Genomic DNA, 19,288 nt, shown 5'->3' with positions numbered 1-19,288 from the left:
TATAGCCTTGAAATATAGAGTGGCCTCAAGTTAAAAAAATACAGCAAATGAAATAAAGTGTAAATAGGGATAATTAAAATAAAATTTAAATATAAAGCTATACTTCTATAACTTGTATGAGTATTACTGAAGCTTAATATAGTGTATAGTGTGAAGGATCAATTTATTTCCATAGTTATTCCATATCCAATCGGAAATAGTTTTATTTTACTACTGTCTATCATGTCTTGTTTCTAAGAAAATTGTCATTATTAGGATTAATTAGGACTTTAATTACTTGCATTCCTTTTCAGTCAGCTTTTAAAAAGACGGGAAGTTTCTGTACCTTTGAAAATTGAACAGCTTTCTGAGGAATTAGATGCATGGAGAGCTTGCACACAATCAAACAAGTAGGTGGAAAAGTATAAAATTACCATGAGTGAGACTAGTAGTATTTAACTGTTTAGCTGCAAATATATTCCCTTTGTAAAGTCTGAATGTAACTGCTTTGCAGATCTTAACTTCTCACACAAATTAGGAAGCCAAGTTGAAAACCAAATTTCTTTTATGTTCCTAGGCCCACGGATGAGTTGCCATGCTCCCCGCCCTCTGAATCACAGAGAGCTCTGTACTCAGTACTTGTCTCACGAATTCAGGGGGAGCCTCTGAAAGGAATGGTTGGGCCAGACTGTGTCACTGGATCAAACCTTCCCAGTCATTCAGATGTTCACACCTCCTGTTTGACAGGGCTAAAGATCCAGGTACGCTTTCAGAGAGCTGAAGTGCTCTTTCTTGCTGATAGCAATGACTACTTGTGAGGTTGCCATAAATCAAAGGTCTCTCCCACCATTTGGCTGGAAAAAGGTTTACCCTATTATCACAGAAGCAGACTTAAATTGGCAGGAAGTGACATCTGCTATATAAGAAAGACTTTATAAAGAATTCTCCAGTCAAATAATTGTCATTTCCAAAATCCAAAACCTTTTAATTTACACATGAAAGATTTCCTTTGCCAAACATTGTATCTAAAGTGCATGTATCTTTTGGCTAATCCCTCACCACAGCTAGAATAAAAACCAGGAGATTATTTGTCTTCAACCACATACTAATATTTTTCTCGTTTTGGTTTTTATCTCTGTGGAAATGCATACTATAAAACTTGGAATTCATGACTAATTAAATCCAGACATTAGAAGACTAAATATTCAAATATATTTATTCATCACTCACATTGAGTTTTATGATTAATACATATTAGTCCTTATAACACCTATTTAGCATATCTTGTTATTTTAATAAAGAGAAAATTGAAAGATTTTGAAAACACTACTCCTGACTCCAGAAAATGCCTCAGTATGAATTTACTTTCCTAGGTGATACTGAATCTGTTTCCTTTGTCCCGTGTAAAATGTCAGCCCAAAGAGTAACAGGGTGGTTTAAAGACTAAGAGGGATGGATAGTTTTCTGATGAAAATTAGAGTTTACAAAATGCTAGTGGGATTTTTGAGGTAAAAAAATTCTCAACTACTCACCTTCAATCTAAAATAACTTGCTCTCAACACTTCCAGAATAGATGAGTAGTCTCTGTCCGTGGCTGTACTCTCAACATTTTCTAACAGACATGTAAAGCTGCCAATGTTACAGTCCATTCAACAAGAATAGCAAATATGGTGTCCCCAGCTTCTCATCGACAGGATCCGTATTTCTGGATTAGCATACATTAGGAGTGGTGTCTTTGGGCATGCAGATCGGCTCAACAATCAAAATCAGTTAATACTAAAGCAGGGCAGCCTACTTGTGTGGGTTTACAAGTTTTATGTAGCAAGTTTGGAGAGCATAATTCTTTAAGAAAGCACTGAAATTGAAATGCAGCTTTCAGAGCACATTTTGTCAAATCAATAAATTAGCAAATAGCTCTTTTTCCATCACATGAATGAGTACTTTGTCCTTTTCATAGTGAATAATTCAAATTATTCTGTAGACTGCATATAGACTCTCTTTTCAAACAATTCATGGAGACATTATATCAAGAGGATTTTTGTGGATAGGAAAAGCAAGGATCAGCAGAAACAATAATCATATCCATGATGAAATAGGGACAGTATTCTGAAGAAAAATGCTTGTTACCTCAGTTTCTAATTCAAGCTAAATTTAACTCTGGAATAATTGACAAGCATATATAAAATAACAATAAAACACATCAAACTAAAAATTTCAATATTGTGAAAGGTTGGGTTGACACAGATTTGGGAACATAAGTGCCCTCAATTCATAACGTGTCACTGTTACCAGAGTTTTAAGTGAGTGGGGAAAAATACCTGTATGAACATAGTGGATAGGTCTAAACAAGGCATTTATGTTCTTCTGAGAGAAAATATGCTTTTTGTTGTGGCCTTTACACAATCTGTATATAATTTCATTTTCTCTTCCTTCCCAAACATTTTTGCTTCACAGGGTCCTGTGTTCTTCCTCGAAGATGGAAAATCTACTATTTCACTGAATGATGCTTTGATGTGGGCCAAAGTGAATCCTTTTTCACCATTAGGAACAGGAATACGACTTAACCCATTTTGATGAGGTGTTTCCTCTGTACTTTATAGTGCTTAAAATAACACTCTGGGAGTTAATGCTGATTTAACCTTGATTGTCAAAGGACAGAGAGGTGGTAGTTGATTCCTCCTGCAGGTCAATTACTTGAACTTTGAAAATTTTAACATGAGAACAAAAGGATTTCTATACAAATGTTTGTTGAGAATCCAAAGAAAAGAGTTATTTGATAATCCAAAGAAAAAGTCCTAATTTCATATATAGCCATGTCATTTTTTTTGTAAGAATATTGTCATCAGACAATTATTTTTGTCAACTTTGTGTGAATAGATGCTTTGTAAAGTAAGTAACTATCTACATATTACCAAAATATTGATAATAAACTGTGAAACCCATAAACACCCTTCCAAATATATAATCATAGAAATAACTACTTTATTCACAGCAACTCCAAACTTTTTTAGAATGACTGGAATATTTTGGCTGTTTCACACTGTCCCCCTTTTTAATTTGAACTAATTTTTAAACACAGGGTTCCATAGAAAAAGTAAAATTTCAAGAGTAGGTTTTTTTTTCATCCACCTGTTATTGTGCTTTAATAGCAGTACAAATAGAAGGTCACTTATGTTTTGTGTAGATTATCTATGTTTTCTTTAGATTATCTATTTTTTATTTATTTATTTAGATTATCTCGATTACAAAATTGTATTTTCTAATAGGATCATATTTGGCAACATTCTCCGTTATGCTTTCACTGGAGGCTAAAACTCTTTATAAATTTTCTTGGTTTTTTTTAACAAAGGCTTTGTATAGAAAAAGCAGCATATTTATTGAAGTTATTTAACTATGCTATGTACATTTAAAAAGCTTGTTTTCTCTTTACATTTTGTATTAGTTATAAACATGCATATAATATGACAGACCAGAAGTAAGTACTTGTGCATTTATATTTTTATTTACTACATCTGCACTCAAATGGAAAAGCAGTCATGGCAATAGAATACTAAAAATATTAAAAGCTGTGTATAGTATGGAATTTATTATAAGGCAAATATTATACTCATTATTCTTATTAATAATTCTTATAAGCAGAATTGCTCACTTTTAGAAAAGATGCCTTGGTTGCAATACTTTTTGTTAGCTTAATAAGCTAAGCATTTGTTAGCTTAGTACATAAGCAGAAATCTATTTCATCTGGGTTTTTTTGCTGCTACTTTAAAATAAATTTTGAAATTTATTTAAATTCCTGATAGTTACATTAAATATAAAGAGGTTACAATCAAAAAATGGCAGAATTATTTCTAAAGCAACTGTTCTAAAACTGGAAATAGTATTGGGTCTCTATTTAGTAGATCCTATCAAAAAAGCCTCAATTTAGAGGCAAGCCTTGCCCTTATTTAACTATAGAAATAACAATGCCACCATGCTGGAATGTTGGGATGGAGATTAGAAATAAAAGAAAATCCTGGGTTGGATTTTTGCCCTCCCTCTTTAAAATCCTCTGTCAATGTTCTAGAGTATTATTACAGGGTTTCTGGTGTAAGAATATATTGGGTGAGGAACACAGCTGTTTTGTACCCTAAAACCCCCATTTTTATACATGGGTGCTGGAAACAAATCTTTTACTTCCTGCAAGTATTCTCTGAAAATATTTTTCCTTTGTTTACTCCATGGTACTTGCAGAAGAAGAATTCAGTTTCAGAAGTTAAAATTCATAGTTTTTGAAAGAATTTTCCATCAGTCAGTATCTGATCTTGCTTCTGTCAAATGAAAGACTATCTGTCTTTTAGCACATAAATCTTACAACCTTGTATGTAAAAGTTCTTGGTACAGAGGTGGAGAGCAAAAAAAGAACTGATCATGAAGCCCCATGACTGAGGATTGGGATCTGAAGTATTAACTCAACTGCTATTCTACTATATTTAAAATCTTTTGTTGTATCATAAAAATTTTTATTAATATTTCACAGTTGAAATATATTGAATATGTAGAATAACTGCATCAATGTGTTGCACATAAATTATGACTTAACATGGAATATTGGGCAAATCTACTCCCTCTAAATTACAGAGTGAGGGTTAGGGATTCATTCCTTGCTAAAATACAAAAATTAAGTCAAAGGGCATTTTTTATATTGGGGATCCATCAGGTAACAGTCTTTGTGAATAACACGAGGTTGTATTTTCCTTGAAGTTGTTTGTACAGTGGTGAGTGAGGGCAATATGCAGAAAAGGTTGTATTTGTGTCTGCTGTTACAGCTGTGGTTGCAACTGTCAACTGCTTCATCAGTTTCAAAAATAATTTCAGATTGTTTGCTAATGTGTAGCTTCACTGTCTAGTATAGCAAGTCAAATACAGATATCTCCCCCTTAATATTAAAGAATACTTTGTCTTCAAAAGACTGTTTGACTCCTCTGTAAAAGTCTTATTTCCATTTAAATGAAAAAACATACGAAGCTACACAGCTAGTGCTTTCCAATTACTATTAAATCTCTGTTATGTTCAACATCCGTGCAAAACCAAATCCATTGTTTTTTTTGGAAATAATCTGTCCCAACAGTACTGACACGTTTATTATCTTCAGAGACAGCTTCACTGGCAGCTGCAGTCTGAGATGGGAGATTTGGCACTTTAAAGCCATGATGTGTGGAATGATGCCCTGTCTGTTCCACCCTGCTCAGGCTGGGCAGTGATGCTGCCCTGGCCATGGCTGGAGCCAAGCAGCCCCCAGCCCCAGGGCAGGCCCAGGAGAAGCACAGGGAGAGCCTTGTAACCTTGTATTCCACGTGCTTTCTCACCCTCCTGTGGGTCTCTGGAATACTTTTTTTTTCTTTTCCTCTGAAAATGCCTTAGAACACTTTTTAACTCTTTAAGTAAGAGCTTTATTGTAATAGGGCACTAAAACAGTGCTCTGACCTGGGTCACTCTTCGCTTCAGATTCTAACATTTTAATACATAACATTTATTTCATACTAAGAATTCAACCCATCCAAGCCACATTGAATAGGGCCCTGACAACATGAGAACAGCAACAAATCTCTAATTTCTGGCTAAACAAGGGATCATTTTTGGAAGGGATTTTACCAAGCACTAACACCAAGTATTTTATTGCCCTGTGGTTTTGGTATGTGACAGTAGCACAGGGCTCTGATCTGCCAGAGACATGTCCCAGTGCATAGTCCTGCCAGGCCAACAACATCCATTCCCTCATTTGTTTGTCCCTGTCACATAGTAACAGAAGCAATGCCCAATCCAACTCAGCTCAGCTTGACAAAATGAACTCAATTTTCACACAATTATCTCTTAGCAAAAGATGGAAGTTTATGTTGAAAAGTGCCTCTTGCCTGACATCAAAGTAATGGTATTACCACAAGCCAGTTTATTCTGATTAGTGCCCTATTCTGTATAATTACACACAAAAATACTACCAAATACCTGTAAACTACCAAGATGGTCTTTGTTCACTCTTTGGATGGTGGCAGGGATCATGGAGAATAGTGGGAATAAATTTTGTAAATGCCACAAGAGCGTGAACACACCTATTTGCAGTGAGATGGCCTGGACTCTGGTGTGACACTCAGCAGAACTTTTAACCTTATCTAGTTGTGTTCCAAATAGGTGTTTTGCAGAATAGCTGTGTTTGCTCCAATCTGATACAGGTGTCTAGAACATGAGAGCTTTTTTTGCCACTTTGTCTGAATGAAACTTGAAAAGCAATGTATGTACACCTGAAGGTGAGGTTCTAAATGAGCTCATTCTATGTGGAGAAGTTCAGCAGTGCTGTGGTTGGCTTGGCACTTCAAAGTTGGCTTGTTTGTGGGAGTAATACACACTAATGGTGTTGTACCTAAAACCACAAATTGCTACTTTCTGGGTGAAAATAAAAACCACTACACACACCCCAGTACAGACTCAGGATATGATGGACTCCTAAGCAGCTCCTCATATCTGCATTTGACTTTCCAAGGACTCCAGAAAAGCCCCCTAACTAGAGCTTTTGCAATAAACAGAAGCAAATTAAGGTTATTAAACAGTGTCAAGACAGCTACATTTTTTATTAGGAGCATATTATTTAGCAACTGAGTAAGCATTCCTCTTTGTGAAAGCTTCCTCTATAGTTAGTTCCTCACTTATCATCTTTCCAGTAGAAACATAAATACTGAAAGGAGTCACTGAAAAGGAATGGAAGAGGGTGAATCACCAAGGGCAAATGGCAAGTTTTCAGATGTCCCGTGCTTTGGTTTGCAGGAACTGAGCATCAGTCACTGAGAAAGTAATCTGTTCTCAAAAGAACAGCAAATGAGAAGAGGGAAAGGAGGACTCCTGCATCTTAATCTATTCAGATCACAATCATCAAAAATTCAAGGGCATAAGCAAAGCCTCAGGGTTTTCTAATGTCCCTTGGGGGTGTCACCATTCTATCTCTGGCTAGAGTTGAACAATACCTTTTCACAGAAATGCCTGCTGGAGTATTCTGGGAATTTGCAATAGGATTTTTGGAGCTGGGTAAATGTTTACAAAACATGTAGTAAGAGAAGTAATGTCCTTTCATGAGCTGTACCCATCTTAATACAGAAAACTGACATTTTTGAAACCTTGTATTCACCTCCTGAATTTGAGCTTGAAGATTCAGTATCCACATCTCCACTATATGCCTTCAGAAATCTCACAGACACTACATATTAAAATATATCTTTCTCTGAGGCAAGTAATTATTTAATATGCCCATTAAATTCTTGTGATACAGCACTGTTATGAAAAGATAACAGAAGTGCCCATAAAATTCTTTTTTATAAGAGGATACCAAAAGTATCTCCATGTTAAGGATTTTGAGAAGTAAGTTCCTAATTGTACCAGTAAACAGAATTCTATAAAAAACTGAAGTTATGTTAACATCAGTTTAATTACAATCCACAGCACAGGCAGTGAGGAAGAGTAAAGGAAGTTTCTCACTGTGATTAATGAACTGTCTAGAAAAAGAAAAAGAATTGATGTTTAATTGTTTTATTTTTATCAATTCATATAGTGCACCCATGACCAAGTATTTTTAGGTACACAAACAACAGAGATTTGAAAATACATAAAATATTGACTCTAAATGGACAAACTTAACAAATAATAATGAAGAAACTCCTTGTGGTTGAGGTGTGTCAAACAGATTTTAAAAACATAAACACAATTGAAGTTAACAGCACTAAAGCTATAAAGGGTTAAGGTAAAGTTATACAATCATGTCCCAGAGTATCAGCACACTTATTCAATTCAGCTGGATTAGCACCTTGGCACTAGTTGCTGAATGGCTCCCAATTACTATTACATTTCCAACACCAGGTGTCAAAGATACCATTTTTTTAAGCAATATGCAAAAGGCTTTTTTTTTCCGCCCAGCAGTTCTTTAGATAAAATGTACAATAAACAGAAAAAAAATGTACTTGCTATATTTAAGTTTCTAACAATTAATTACTATGTTATCTGTACTGTAAGAAATTCTTAAGTATTGTTGGCAACTGGAGTTGTGGAACAAGATGCAGTCTAGCTCTTCCTATGTAATTTCGGATACATAGTCGGCAGAGCTGACAAAGAGAAGATGGTGTGGCTGCAAATAAAGAAAGAAGTTTAATTGTACAATTATAAAAGCCAGCACTTTGTTTTACAACTGCCTCACACAATAATAGATTTCTAAAAAAAGAAAAAAAATTCATATTTTGAAAATTTGACCTTTTTCTTCATTCCGTTTCCTTCACTGTCTTTCTCCCCTCAAAGACAAAGACTGGGGCTGCTTAAACCTTAATAAACAGTTAGGGAAATACTAAAGAAAGCAAGACAAGGTCAGTTTTTTTAAAATTAAAAACCAATTCCCAGAAAATATCTGATGTCAATAACTTTTAAAAACTGCAGACTTGTTGTTTTGGTTTTTTTAATTCACAGCACAGCTTCCATACCTGCTACAGCACTACCAGATGCACTACCAATGCATCACTGCAACAAGAATAAGCAGGAAAAATACCCCAAGATCCTGCACCATATTTAGTGGTCTTATTACTTAATCGTAATGTCTTTATCATTCTGCCCCCCGTTCCTTAAAAATGCTATTTTCTCTGGACAATAAACCTGGATATGCTTCATGCAATGTAATATTATTCTTTGCTCTAACTTTTAAAAACATTACTAGTCTTGGTAAATTTGTGAAAACATACAGTTTTTAGAGGGGTTTTGTTAGCAGCATTCAGACTACAGGGTGGTTTTTTTTGGAGGTAAACATGAATCAGTGTTACTTGTCAGTTCACCTCTAAAGAGACGCCCATGGTTATTGAAATAGTTGCATTCTCTTGTGGCTTATTTTTACATTACACATAGTTCAGTCTAAACAAGTCCAGTTCCCTTTGCAATATTCTCTCTTGACAAGGCAGATAGACCTTTAAGAGGTTTGAGGAACTATAGACACTTTAGTCTTCTGTTTCTCAGGTTTTGAAAATTTTGTAAAGAAAATTTAGAAAATTAAAATTCTTACTCTTTTTTTTTTTGCCCATAATCAAAATAATTTGCTTTATATGCTCATAAAATACATATTTAAAATATTATGAGAGCTGAACAAAATGAAATATATTTTTAACCTGAAATTTAAATACTCTGTTTCTTTTCAAAAAGGTCTGTAAAAACCAATAAAAATGTAGCTTAAATATCTACTTAAGTAAACACCCAATAAATATATGACGATACTTTTTCAGCTTGTATAAATTCTGATGCTGCTTGGTCAATGGGCTCTGGCCTGAGGCTCAATATTGCTGAGTATGTTTATAATTAGAAAGGAAATTACCTGAATGCTCATATAATCATTTCATACAGCCTAGTGTTACCTTCTATAACATGGGTTTTTTTGACTGTTAAATTGGGGTTTTTTCTAGGTAGGTTTGGTTATTTTGATAACACAAGTTGCAGTTTCAAATATAAACATCTAAAACTTACCTTCGTGGAAGAGCAGCAGTCTCTCCACTAAACTGCTTGGGGCAGCTAAATCAACAGGCCTCTCAAAATCTGAATTTTTGGCATTTATGTCTGCCCCAAATTCAAGGAGTAAGTTTACAATCTCTGTACTAGAATGCTGGGCAGCAGCATGGAGTGGGGTTTGCAAATGCTTTCCCTTCTGCACGTTGGCACCTGGTGGGCAGATGCACATAAAGAGACGTAAGAAGAGATTAATTAAATTTGCCATTGAGTAAGAAAGATGAGGCTACAAAGCAAATAAAAACCACCACTGGTCTGGAATGCCATAGTGCATTTAGCCACTTTATTATTATTTTATTGCATAGAACTATAACTAATCACATCAGTGTTTTGTTTGGGTTTTAGTTTTTTAGCCTAGGTTTTATTATCCAAGTACAACCAGCTAAAAAAGCATCAGGTACCAATCAGATAACAGAAGCATCACCGTTGCCTAATCATAAAAAGCACTTTTTGTTCATATTTAAGAAAATTTGCACTACATAAAAAACATATTTTCCTTATTTAAGTCTTAAAAAAATATCACTAAACTGAAGTTTTGTATGTATATTTTTGCACTTTTTGTTCATATTTAAGAAAATTTGCACTACATAAAAAACATATTTTCCTTATTTAAGTCTTAAAAAAATATCACTAAACTGAAGTTTTGTATGTATATTTTTGTGAATACACCAACTCAAGAAAGAATCTTGAATACCTTATAATTTTTCACATGTTGAAGCTGGCAGTGGGTTTGAAATAAACTCCCATCCCATCCAACCTTTATTTATTAATCTATAAATTAGTTTTAATTTTAGTTAAGGTGAGATACATGGTCAAGAAAGCTAATAGGAAAAAAAATCCCAAACCAATAATTCTCTAATCCATGGGTTCTAATTAGTACAATTTTATATTAATATGTAATTTTTAACATGTTTTAAATTAAAATGGACTAAATTAATTTGCTATAATGCATTCATATTCAAGAAAAAAAACCCATACAAGAGTTAAACTAAACTAGCTAGTATGGAAGAATCTCCCTTACACATGGAAGCTGTTGGTTCATCTAAAACCCAGCCTTCTTCAGACTTCTTACTGACTTTGTGAGACCAATAATTGCCTTCTGTACCAACTTTACTCCCTGATTCAACACTTTTTGCATTTTAAATGTCCATTTGAGTAAAATACTAATGTCACAGGTCTATAGTAATTGGATCTGAAATCTGAATAATTCCCTGTTCTTATATTAACAACTGGAGCATGCTTCTGCCTTCTCTTGCTTATTTCATAGTCTACCTGCTTTTCAACTTCTAGTACATTGTCACAAACTGATAAAACATGAAAAAATTTAATTTACATAAGTAGTTACTTAAATTCTCCATTTACATACCCTTTTCTACTTCAGGGCACCAACAAATGCAGAATATGCCCTTCTGTTACTGTTTTTTCTGTATAGTAGTATTTGAATCCCAAAGTATGCTAATTATACTTTTGCTGTTCTTAAACATAAAAAATCATGACATAGAATAATTAATCATCCGAGAAGATGGACTCAATGAGAAACACTTTAACTGCTTGTTTAAGTTCTAAATATAGCATGCAATCAACTAGAAAAACTATTCTGGTGCAATGATAGCAAGACTGAATTATTCATATATGCATTTTAATTCCTTGTTCTGCAGGATGTAAAAGCCCTGTATGTAAATACGTGAAATGCACCAAACTGTCTTTCAGCTATGCCAGTTGTGTCCCTGGCCTTGTGCTGAAACAGAGACAGCCTTCAACATCTCTAATCCATTGATTAAAAAAATAATCTGAAATTTAGGATCAGATGCCTTTTACCTCACCCCTTCCCTCTGCAACTCAGCCTCTATGCCTTGTGCAAAGATCAGTCAGAACTTGCTGAAGAATGAAAGCAAGGAGGACTTCATTGCTAAAGTAGTTTGACTGAAATCTCAATGATTACTATATGAAATTTCTCAAAGCTCATTTTTTACCCTTCTTTTTCCTACAGAAAATTAATATCTACAAAGCTGCACTATGTGCTGAAATTTTGAACATTCAATTCTTACTAGTTTTGCTTCCTTTTTTTGTTTTAAGCTTACTGTGACACCAAAAAACAAAAAAGTAAATTATAAGAAAATATTATTCAGCATAAACTTTGAAGTAGAACCCTGCAAGCAAGGGTTCCAGTTCAATTGGCTGAGCACAGCTGAGTTGAAAGGTGAGTACAATATGCTTATTTTGCAGACCAGTAATACTTTATTTAAATCATTACATACCTGCATAAAGAAGCTTTCGAATGCAATGGATCTGCTGTGAAACACAAGCTACATACAGAGGTGTTCCTAAATGAGGAAGATCTTGGTCAACATCTATACCCCAGGATATGAGTACCTCCAGACATTCACTGTGACCTGTCAGTACAAAGCACGACAGTTTGCTGGACTTCAGTATGCTGCCTCATGGACAAAACCACACACATTTCTTAACCCTCTTACTGAGACATTGCTCAGCTGCTCCATGTTTATTGAGGAGCTAATTTCTTACCTCTGCTGGCTGCTTCATGTGTTGGTGATGGCAGACAGGACTCCCACTGAGCTTTGGCACCGTACTGTAACAGGAGCTCGGCACATGCTGCACTGCCTCTCGAACAGGCATTAAATAAAGGTGTCACTCCATCAATTGTTGTAGCATTTACCTAGAATATATAAAATCTATTTACAAAAAGAATTAAAAGAAAGGTATATTTTTAAACAGGAAATAGTTAGAAATTGCATAAAATACAAAAAGAAAAAAAAGTACTCATTAAAATAACAAGTTAAATGACCAGTCTCTGTGAAACTGTCTTTCTCTTACGATGCTTCTCAGTTGGAATTAGTTTACTGTTATTCTTGTTAAAGTATGTTGGATAAAAACACCTGGAATACTAAAGAGCATATATTGACATCTGGGCAGTAAATAATTTTCAAAAGTCATTTCACTGAGCTTGTTTCAATGATACAGAAAATTTACACTTTGCATACTAATGGGATAAAGGGATCTTCTCTCCACAGCTCTGGCAGGAATTGAGGATTATTTGCCATTTTCTTCTGTAGTTTTAGTCTCCAGATTCAAGTGATATTTCTCAGCATGGAGACAAAACTAATAGCACAGGCTCACTGCTTTAATACCAACCTCACTCTTAAACTGAATATTTCCAGTGTGAGAAAGAAAGGAGACAAAGAAGACAAGTTTGTGAGGCCTAATAATACCAAAGGAAGGAAAACAGGTATGAGGAGAAGGCTTCTTCCAGGACTCTGGCCCATCTTCTTCCATGTACCCCCTAAACCCACCAAAACAATTACAAACACTAAAAATAAACCAGGTGGGAATTTTTTTTTCCTTATAGTTTTGTATCTTTAGACTCCTTGCGCTAGATGAAGTAGGGAGAAATTTGCTTTGGAAATATCTATGTATCTTTTTTATTTTTCTATAATAACACAGACATTTTCCACATGATTCTGCAAACTGAATTTTAAGAACAGTAAATATTTCCATTACAAAGATCAGAGACCTAGGAAGCTATGCACTTGAACTCTGATGTCAGCAGACATTGCACTGAAAGTGTTCCATGAAGTCCCATTTTCATTTTGGGATAAAAGATAAGACCACCTATGCCAGGAGCACAGAAAAGAGACTGTGCTTTTTTCTACTCATACCAAAGAATTTTAAGAGCACAGAGGTGCAGTGTGACAGCAGACATTCGGAAGATTAAAAGAAAAGCTTCCTGAAAGCCACCTCAAACAAGAGGAACCCAGTAGAGGAATCCATTTCATATTTTTGAAGTGAAATATCATAATGAAGACTGCTGACAGACTCACTCCCACTCAGTACTGCCTCAGTGGCTGCCCATCACTCATTTGCTAGCATTCAGATGGCAGCTGTAATTACATGAGATGAACAGGGTAAGTAGAGACCAGTTACATTAAAATCAAGCAATATCTCCTTCTTAGTTAAGCAAAGGTTAGAATTGGACTTCATATAAAAGAAAACAAAACCAAAGCCTTACGTTTGCTCCCGCTTCAAGGAGGATTCTTGCACATCCTACATGGTCTCCCAGGCAGGCTTCATGGAGTGGAGTTACTTGGTCAATTGTTAGTGTGTCTACATTGTACCCCTAAAATAGATGTGAATGGTATTTAAAGATCATACAAAACCTATTAAGAATAATTTCCTCACACTACTGTTCAAATGAATAGTTTACAATACTCCAAATAGGCTTAAAATTCAACTCGCAATAAATTAATCCTCAGTGAGCATTTATTTTTGATCAGAAATAGGCATAAAATATGCAGACTGTTTAGATCAACAGTGACAGGGCAAAAGGCAACAGACCCAAGTCAGAACATGGCAAATTCCAAGTAGCTATGTGGAAAAAAATTTAACTGGGGGGCAGTGAAACCCTGAAACAGATGAGAGGAAGGGTGGTGCATCTCCACTCTTGTTAATCTTTAAAACCCCACAAAGTCCTGAGTCTACACTCTCCTATGACTCTTCCAACCTGTGACTTAACAGGTGAAATATCCAAAGCTATGAATTTTTAGCAAAGAAAACATTTATTGAATTGGTAAAATCACCAAGCCTTCTCATTTTTTGCAGTAGATGTTGTTTGATTCTTAAGAACTAACAATTTTGTCTACCTGCTTTCATCAAATGTGTTCTATAGTACAATTTTTCAATATTGAAAATTTTTAATATTGAAAATAGCTAATAGGACAATATTTTAATATTAAAATTTAGCCTTTACAGTCTCTCCCTTTGATATTAGCAATTTTTTTAAATGACAACAATGCAAAACCCAGAATCTTTCAGTGATTCTTCCTGTTAACTAGTATTTTCCTGACTTGCTCTATTTACCCAAAGGCTTAAAGCAGTGAAACTGCTTTATATTGATTTATACCAGGCAAGAGGGGATGACTGACATAAATTTAGACACAATTTTGGTTTGGGATTTTTTTTTGGGGGGGGGGGCAGGGGTGGATGGGAGTTGAAACATACAGAGGAAATATTTTAAATACTAGCTTAAATCTTATCATATGAAAAATTCCTAAATATGTATTGCTCTGAAAAATTCAAGTGAAAAAAGCATAACAAAGCATACTAAATCTGCATTAATAATCTATGCTGAGAAATTAAATGACATTAAAAATGAAAGCAATTGTAAAAACAGAGCCTTCACCTGTGACAATAAAGTCTTCAGAGAAAGAAGACGTCCTTGGCTGGCTGCCTCATGCAGAGGTGAGCGATCTGCCCAAGAACCTGTATAACAACAACACTTATTGAATAAGCCATATGAATTAGAAAGGGTTTGGAATGCACAGAGCAAAGCAGAAAATATGATACACAGAATGAAGTCAAATGTCTTATGAAATTAATTTTTCCTCTTTAGAGACTCAAATCATCAGTTTCTAAGCAGTGAAATAGTGCTCTATTATTAATTGTAACACATCTCTAATAAATTATTATGCAGTCCACAGAACAAAATATGGCGATATTGATACCAGTCATCTATTCAATATATTTAATAAATGTAATAAATTACCATATTCCACTTCTATTTTTGCATTGTTCATTTTTAATACACATAATAAAACTTTGTAGCTGGAATACAGGCATTATTTGAACTTAAACCAGACATAAAGCTGCCTGAAGAAGTCACAAAGAAGTTGGTTTATATGAAAAGCAATGTGGGAATCTTTATGTATGGTCAGATTAATCTGAAGCTGCTCATAAGTGCAAGGAGAGCAATACAGTGAGAATCACAGTAAAAAAATTACAAAAGTACAAAGAAGATATAAAGTCTAAGTTCTCATTCCATTAACTATTAGGCTTAAAAATAATTAGATATGTCTACTGTAAAGTTTTGGCCTTAATTTTCATTTATTTATCATCCTCAAAAGAGAAAGGTAAAAAAGAATAGTAACCCAACAACAATCCTGCATTCACACACATAACCCTCCGTAACTCCCAGCCCAGCTTCCAGAGCAATCCTGAAGCTCCTGCTGAAGGACCTGCCCTTTCCTCTGCAAGACTGCACACTCACAGCTCCCTTCTAGCCAGCCAAGGCTGCAGCCAGAGCTGAAACCGATTTATGGCAGGAATTACGAAAATTCAGTTTTGAGAGGCTGTGCAAGGAAAAAAACATCTTCAAAATGTACTATGAATTATCAGTATTTGTTCCTCTAAGAACAAAATCACTAGAACTGTAAAATACCAATACAATAACTTGTGTGAGTTATATCAAGCTGCCCAAAATTCCTGAAGAAACGCAGAGAGAATCAGCCTGGCATGATGAATTGCTAACACTGGCAGGTGACTTTTCCAAGCACGCAGGTTTGACTCTGCCATGGGCAGGGACTGCCTACAGAGCCAGCCACTGCATTTACTGGCAAAGCAATGAGTCTGAAATGCAAAGGCTGTTGCTCAATCACTGGCAGTCACCAGCCTAAGCTCTAAGATAACTACACCCCAGAAATAGACCCTGTTTCTGTTTCCTATTGGACTCCTGTCCACTAGCCTGTTTCAGAAAGTACACTTTTGTTTACTATAAACAACCCCCTCAAATCACATCAAGAATGACAGAAAGTTTAAGGCTATTCAACATGAAAAGAAATCAGGGCCTAGTTAAATCATATGGAATAGTGCTCAATAGGAAACCGTAGATAAAACCTCCATTTTCCTACTGGTGTTAGTGAATGAGACTAAAACCTACACAGAAGTATGACTGCATCTTGGAGAACATGGTGCACTTTGTGACTCAGCACTACTGAATACTACTGAGATCAAAAACTTGGCAAAACAAAAGCACAGATGATTATTTAAATTATCATAAGACTACACAGAGCTGATTGCAGAAATTTTAAAATATGACAGTAAGGTTTTATAAACCTGATTTTAAAAACGCAGTGAGATTTCTATCATGTCAGAGTATCCTATATGTGTGAAGCTCCTTGAACTCTTTCATCTGTGGCAGTAGATGGACTATTGGCAAGATCCAGTTTCCAATCCTCGGTCAGAATTATTTGCACTAAGCTCTGGTCATCTGTGTGTGCATGTACATATACATGCACACACATTACTCCCTGTACTTTTTACTTCAGGTTTATTTAATGTAAAGTTTTGAAATTCTTATTGATAGTCAAAAAAAAAAATCAAACCAAAAAAAGAAAAAGATTAAAACAAGCTAAACCCACAAAACAAAACAAACAAATAAAACAAAAAAAAACCACCACCAAAAAGAAACAAACTTAACCCCCCCACACACACAAAGTGATTGGGATTTTAAGGGCTATTATACATTAAAAAACCCTTGAGCTCAGAAACCTTCAAGTGACCCAATTTTGACAAATCATCAGTATTTTATTTGTCATACCAACAAGCTCAGATAGATTTATTGTACTGTGGTTTGGATGTGTGTAATCACTATGAGTATTTCGATCAGTATTTTTCTTCTTCTGAAGTAGTATCTGAAGGAGCATTCAAGTTGTTCTAATTCAAATAAATTAGATCCATTAAGTTATCCTGCTGGCTGCTGCAAAAAATTCCTCAAATTTAAATCTGTATTTAGAGGTTGCTTTTGGTAATTTTGGCCTTCTGTCTCTATAGATGAGAACATCTCTTTCTCAGTTTATCCTGCTCAATGGAAAGAAAAAAAAAAAGAACTGATTCTATGGAAAAACATCTTATAAAATCATAAGAGTTATGAGGCTTTTATGCTCATTCAATACACTTACATTTCAGACATTCTTTTAGCCATGTATAAACACAACAAAGATGCAGGTAGGATCTGAAAGCAACAATTTTCTGCTTTTATTTCCTTCAACTCCTTCCATCTTGGATTGATCAGAAGAATGCCTCTTAATTACTCCAATGACATTTGATAATCAAATTATGCCAGATCCTGTTATAAGCTCTGGTTTGCACCTAGACCCACCTTATATCCCTATTTTCAGGCAGAGATATTCAGCAGCCAGCTGTTTCTGATAAATCCATAAAATGATGGATACAAGCAAAGTGCTTGTATCATCTCTACTACAAATAAAATCTAAAAGCAAAAAGTTGCAAAACAATTTTGTGCCAACCAAGTCTGGAAAAATAAAATTCACATTCCAAATGACTTGTTGATATACATAGTAATTCATCATTAAATACCACAGGGACAAGAATATGTTCAACATAAATATTTACCATAAATAAACATCAAAGGTGTTCTTGAACTCTTTGCCTAGATTACTGCCTTCTGCTAATCTATAAATTACAGTGTCTCTCACTTAGAAGTCATTAGCAGAAACATAAACACTTTCATTCATTGTGTTTGTAATAGCAGTAATAGCAAAAATAATCTATTCCAAAATTGATAATGCATTAATTCCCTATGGCCCCTGACAATGCTGAATACAAAGTCTCTTTAACTATATACAGAAGCCACATTAGTTTCAATTTCTCTGATGTATAGTTTACCAGAAAGGCAAACTATTACAAAGCATCATTGCTTTGTAAGCATTAACAAGAAAGAAGAAATAGATTCACTGCATTAACAGGTGAAGTTAAAAAAAATTGCAAATTATTATACAATACCTAAATCTCCATCTCCCCATGGCACTTCCAGCCAATTGCAATTATAAATCCTACTCATTTCTTTCAATCTGGAAAATAAAAAAAAATTAAAATAATAATAAAAAAACCCTGCTCTTGCTAGTTGGACCTGTTCCTAAAACACCCTGGCTATGTTTGGAAGATCAGCAGCTCCCTGTAATATGAACTTCCAGCCTTCAGTAAACACAGCTTTGAATATGTGAGCGCGTACAAGCTGTCAGTTTCTTATGGCAAAGGACTGCTGCCCTTTTTTGTCACTTTTTTACATTTCTTTCTTTAACATATCAACTTCGCAAAGTGCCAGTATCTGCATTGGCTTTCCAAGACAGATTAACCGGAATTTCAGCACAAGAGAAACTCACAGTGAAATCAAGAAAACCTTGACATGAATAAACTGCAGGAAAAACTCCTTCTATTTTAACCTCGTGCAAAGACATAGTTTTGTGTCCTCAAAAATCAGTAACAGTACATAGATTTTAAGGGAAGCACTGCCAAATGTCCCTATGTTATTTTACTACTTACTCATAATACATCTAGAAAGAAAAGCAAAGATATTCTGAACATGTTTCAAAAGCTGTTTGAGCTGTACCTGAACTGTGTTTTTCTTTTAGTAGTTCGCTATTCCTTCAATTATGTTCTAAAATATTCTTTGGTTTTTGAACTGGGGCATTGATAGCTATTCTCAGCAGTGAAAACATCCAAAAATAGGGGGTTTGCAGTTCTTGACTTTGATTCATTTCTAAGTCATTAATGTTCTTTTCCTCACATTTCCCTACAGACTTCACTCCTTTACATCCTTTACCTGCAATTATCTATAAGTCATTCCTGAAATTATAATTATAGTAGTAAAATAATAAGTAAAAATATTTTCACAACAGTCTTTACCTCCAGTCATATAATTCCTTTTGTATTCATTTCTAAAAATTTGTGAAGTCTCAAAAAAAACCAACCAAAAAACGAACAAAACAACAACCCCCAACTCAGTATAAAAAGTAAATTAAAGGTTAGATTTTCAAAAGGAGAACTGTAATGAATAAGTTCTTTTTGGGAGAGTATTTATACCAGGGCTCAGCACTTAAAAAAATTACTGGTCTATGGCTAAACAGATGGAGTACCAGTCATCAGAAGAAGCACTATCATCAAA

At 34.7% G+C, this 19,288-nt stretch overlaps 2 protein-coding genes across 11 annotated transcripts in view; one reads left to right on the top strand and one right to left on the bottom strand.

Moving 5' to 3' along the window:
* WDR17 (WD repeat domain 17) overlaps window positions 1-4,925 on the top strand; it is a 54,361-nt gene extending 49,436 nt beyond the window's left edge. For all 8 annotated transcript variants that reach the window (XM_058024200.1, XM_058024199.1, XM_058024198.1 and 5 more), the window contains 3 exons: window positions 294-389; window positions 557-740; window positions 2,434-4,925. In XM_058024200.1, coding sequence (XP_057880183.1) covers window positions 294-389; window positions 557-740; window positions 2,434-2,553 — 400 coding nt within the window. In that variant the 3' untranslated portion in view covers window positions 2,554-4,925. The remainder of the gene's footprint in view (window positions 1-293; window positions 390-556; window positions 741-2,433) is intronic.
* A 2,589-nt stretch (window positions 4,926-7,514) lies between these two features.
* The window catches only part of ASB5 (ankyrin repeat and SOCS box containing 5), a 28,376-nt gene continuing 16,602 nt past the window's right edge, over window positions 7,515-19,288 (bottom strand). For 2 of the 3 annotated variants that reach the window (XM_058024204.1, XM_058024205.1), the window contains exons 2-7: window positions 14,729-14,808; window positions 13,559-13,666; window positions 12,058-12,208; window positions 11,790-11,924; window positions 9,493-9,684; window positions 7,515-8,122 (exon numbers count right to left, since the gene is read on the bottom strand). In XM_058024204.1, coding sequence (XP_057880187.1) covers window positions 7,995-8,122; window positions 9,493-9,684; window positions 11,790-11,924; window positions 12,058-12,208; window positions 13,559-13,666; window positions 14,729-14,808 — 794 coding nt within the window. In that variant the 3' untranslated portion in view covers window positions 7,515-7,994. Of the gene's footprint in view, window positions 8,123-9,492; window positions 9,685-11,789; window positions 11,925-12,057; window positions 12,209-13,558; window positions 13,667-14,728; window positions 14,809-18,126; window positions 18,195-19,288 lie in introns of all 3 variants that reach the window. The other variant, XM_058024206.1, reaches the window with a different exon arrangement.

The sequence above is a fragment of the Melospiza georgiana genome, chromosome 5, assembly GCF_028018845.1.
Source record: "Melospiza georgiana isolate bMelGeo1 chromosome 5, bMelGeo1.pri, whole genome shotgun sequence".
Classification (NCBI taxonomy): domain Eukaryota; kingdom Metazoa; phylum Chordata; class Aves; order Passeriformes; family Passerellidae; genus Melospiza; species Melospiza georgiana.
This window is presented reverse-complemented; position numbering and strand designations above follow the sequence as displayed.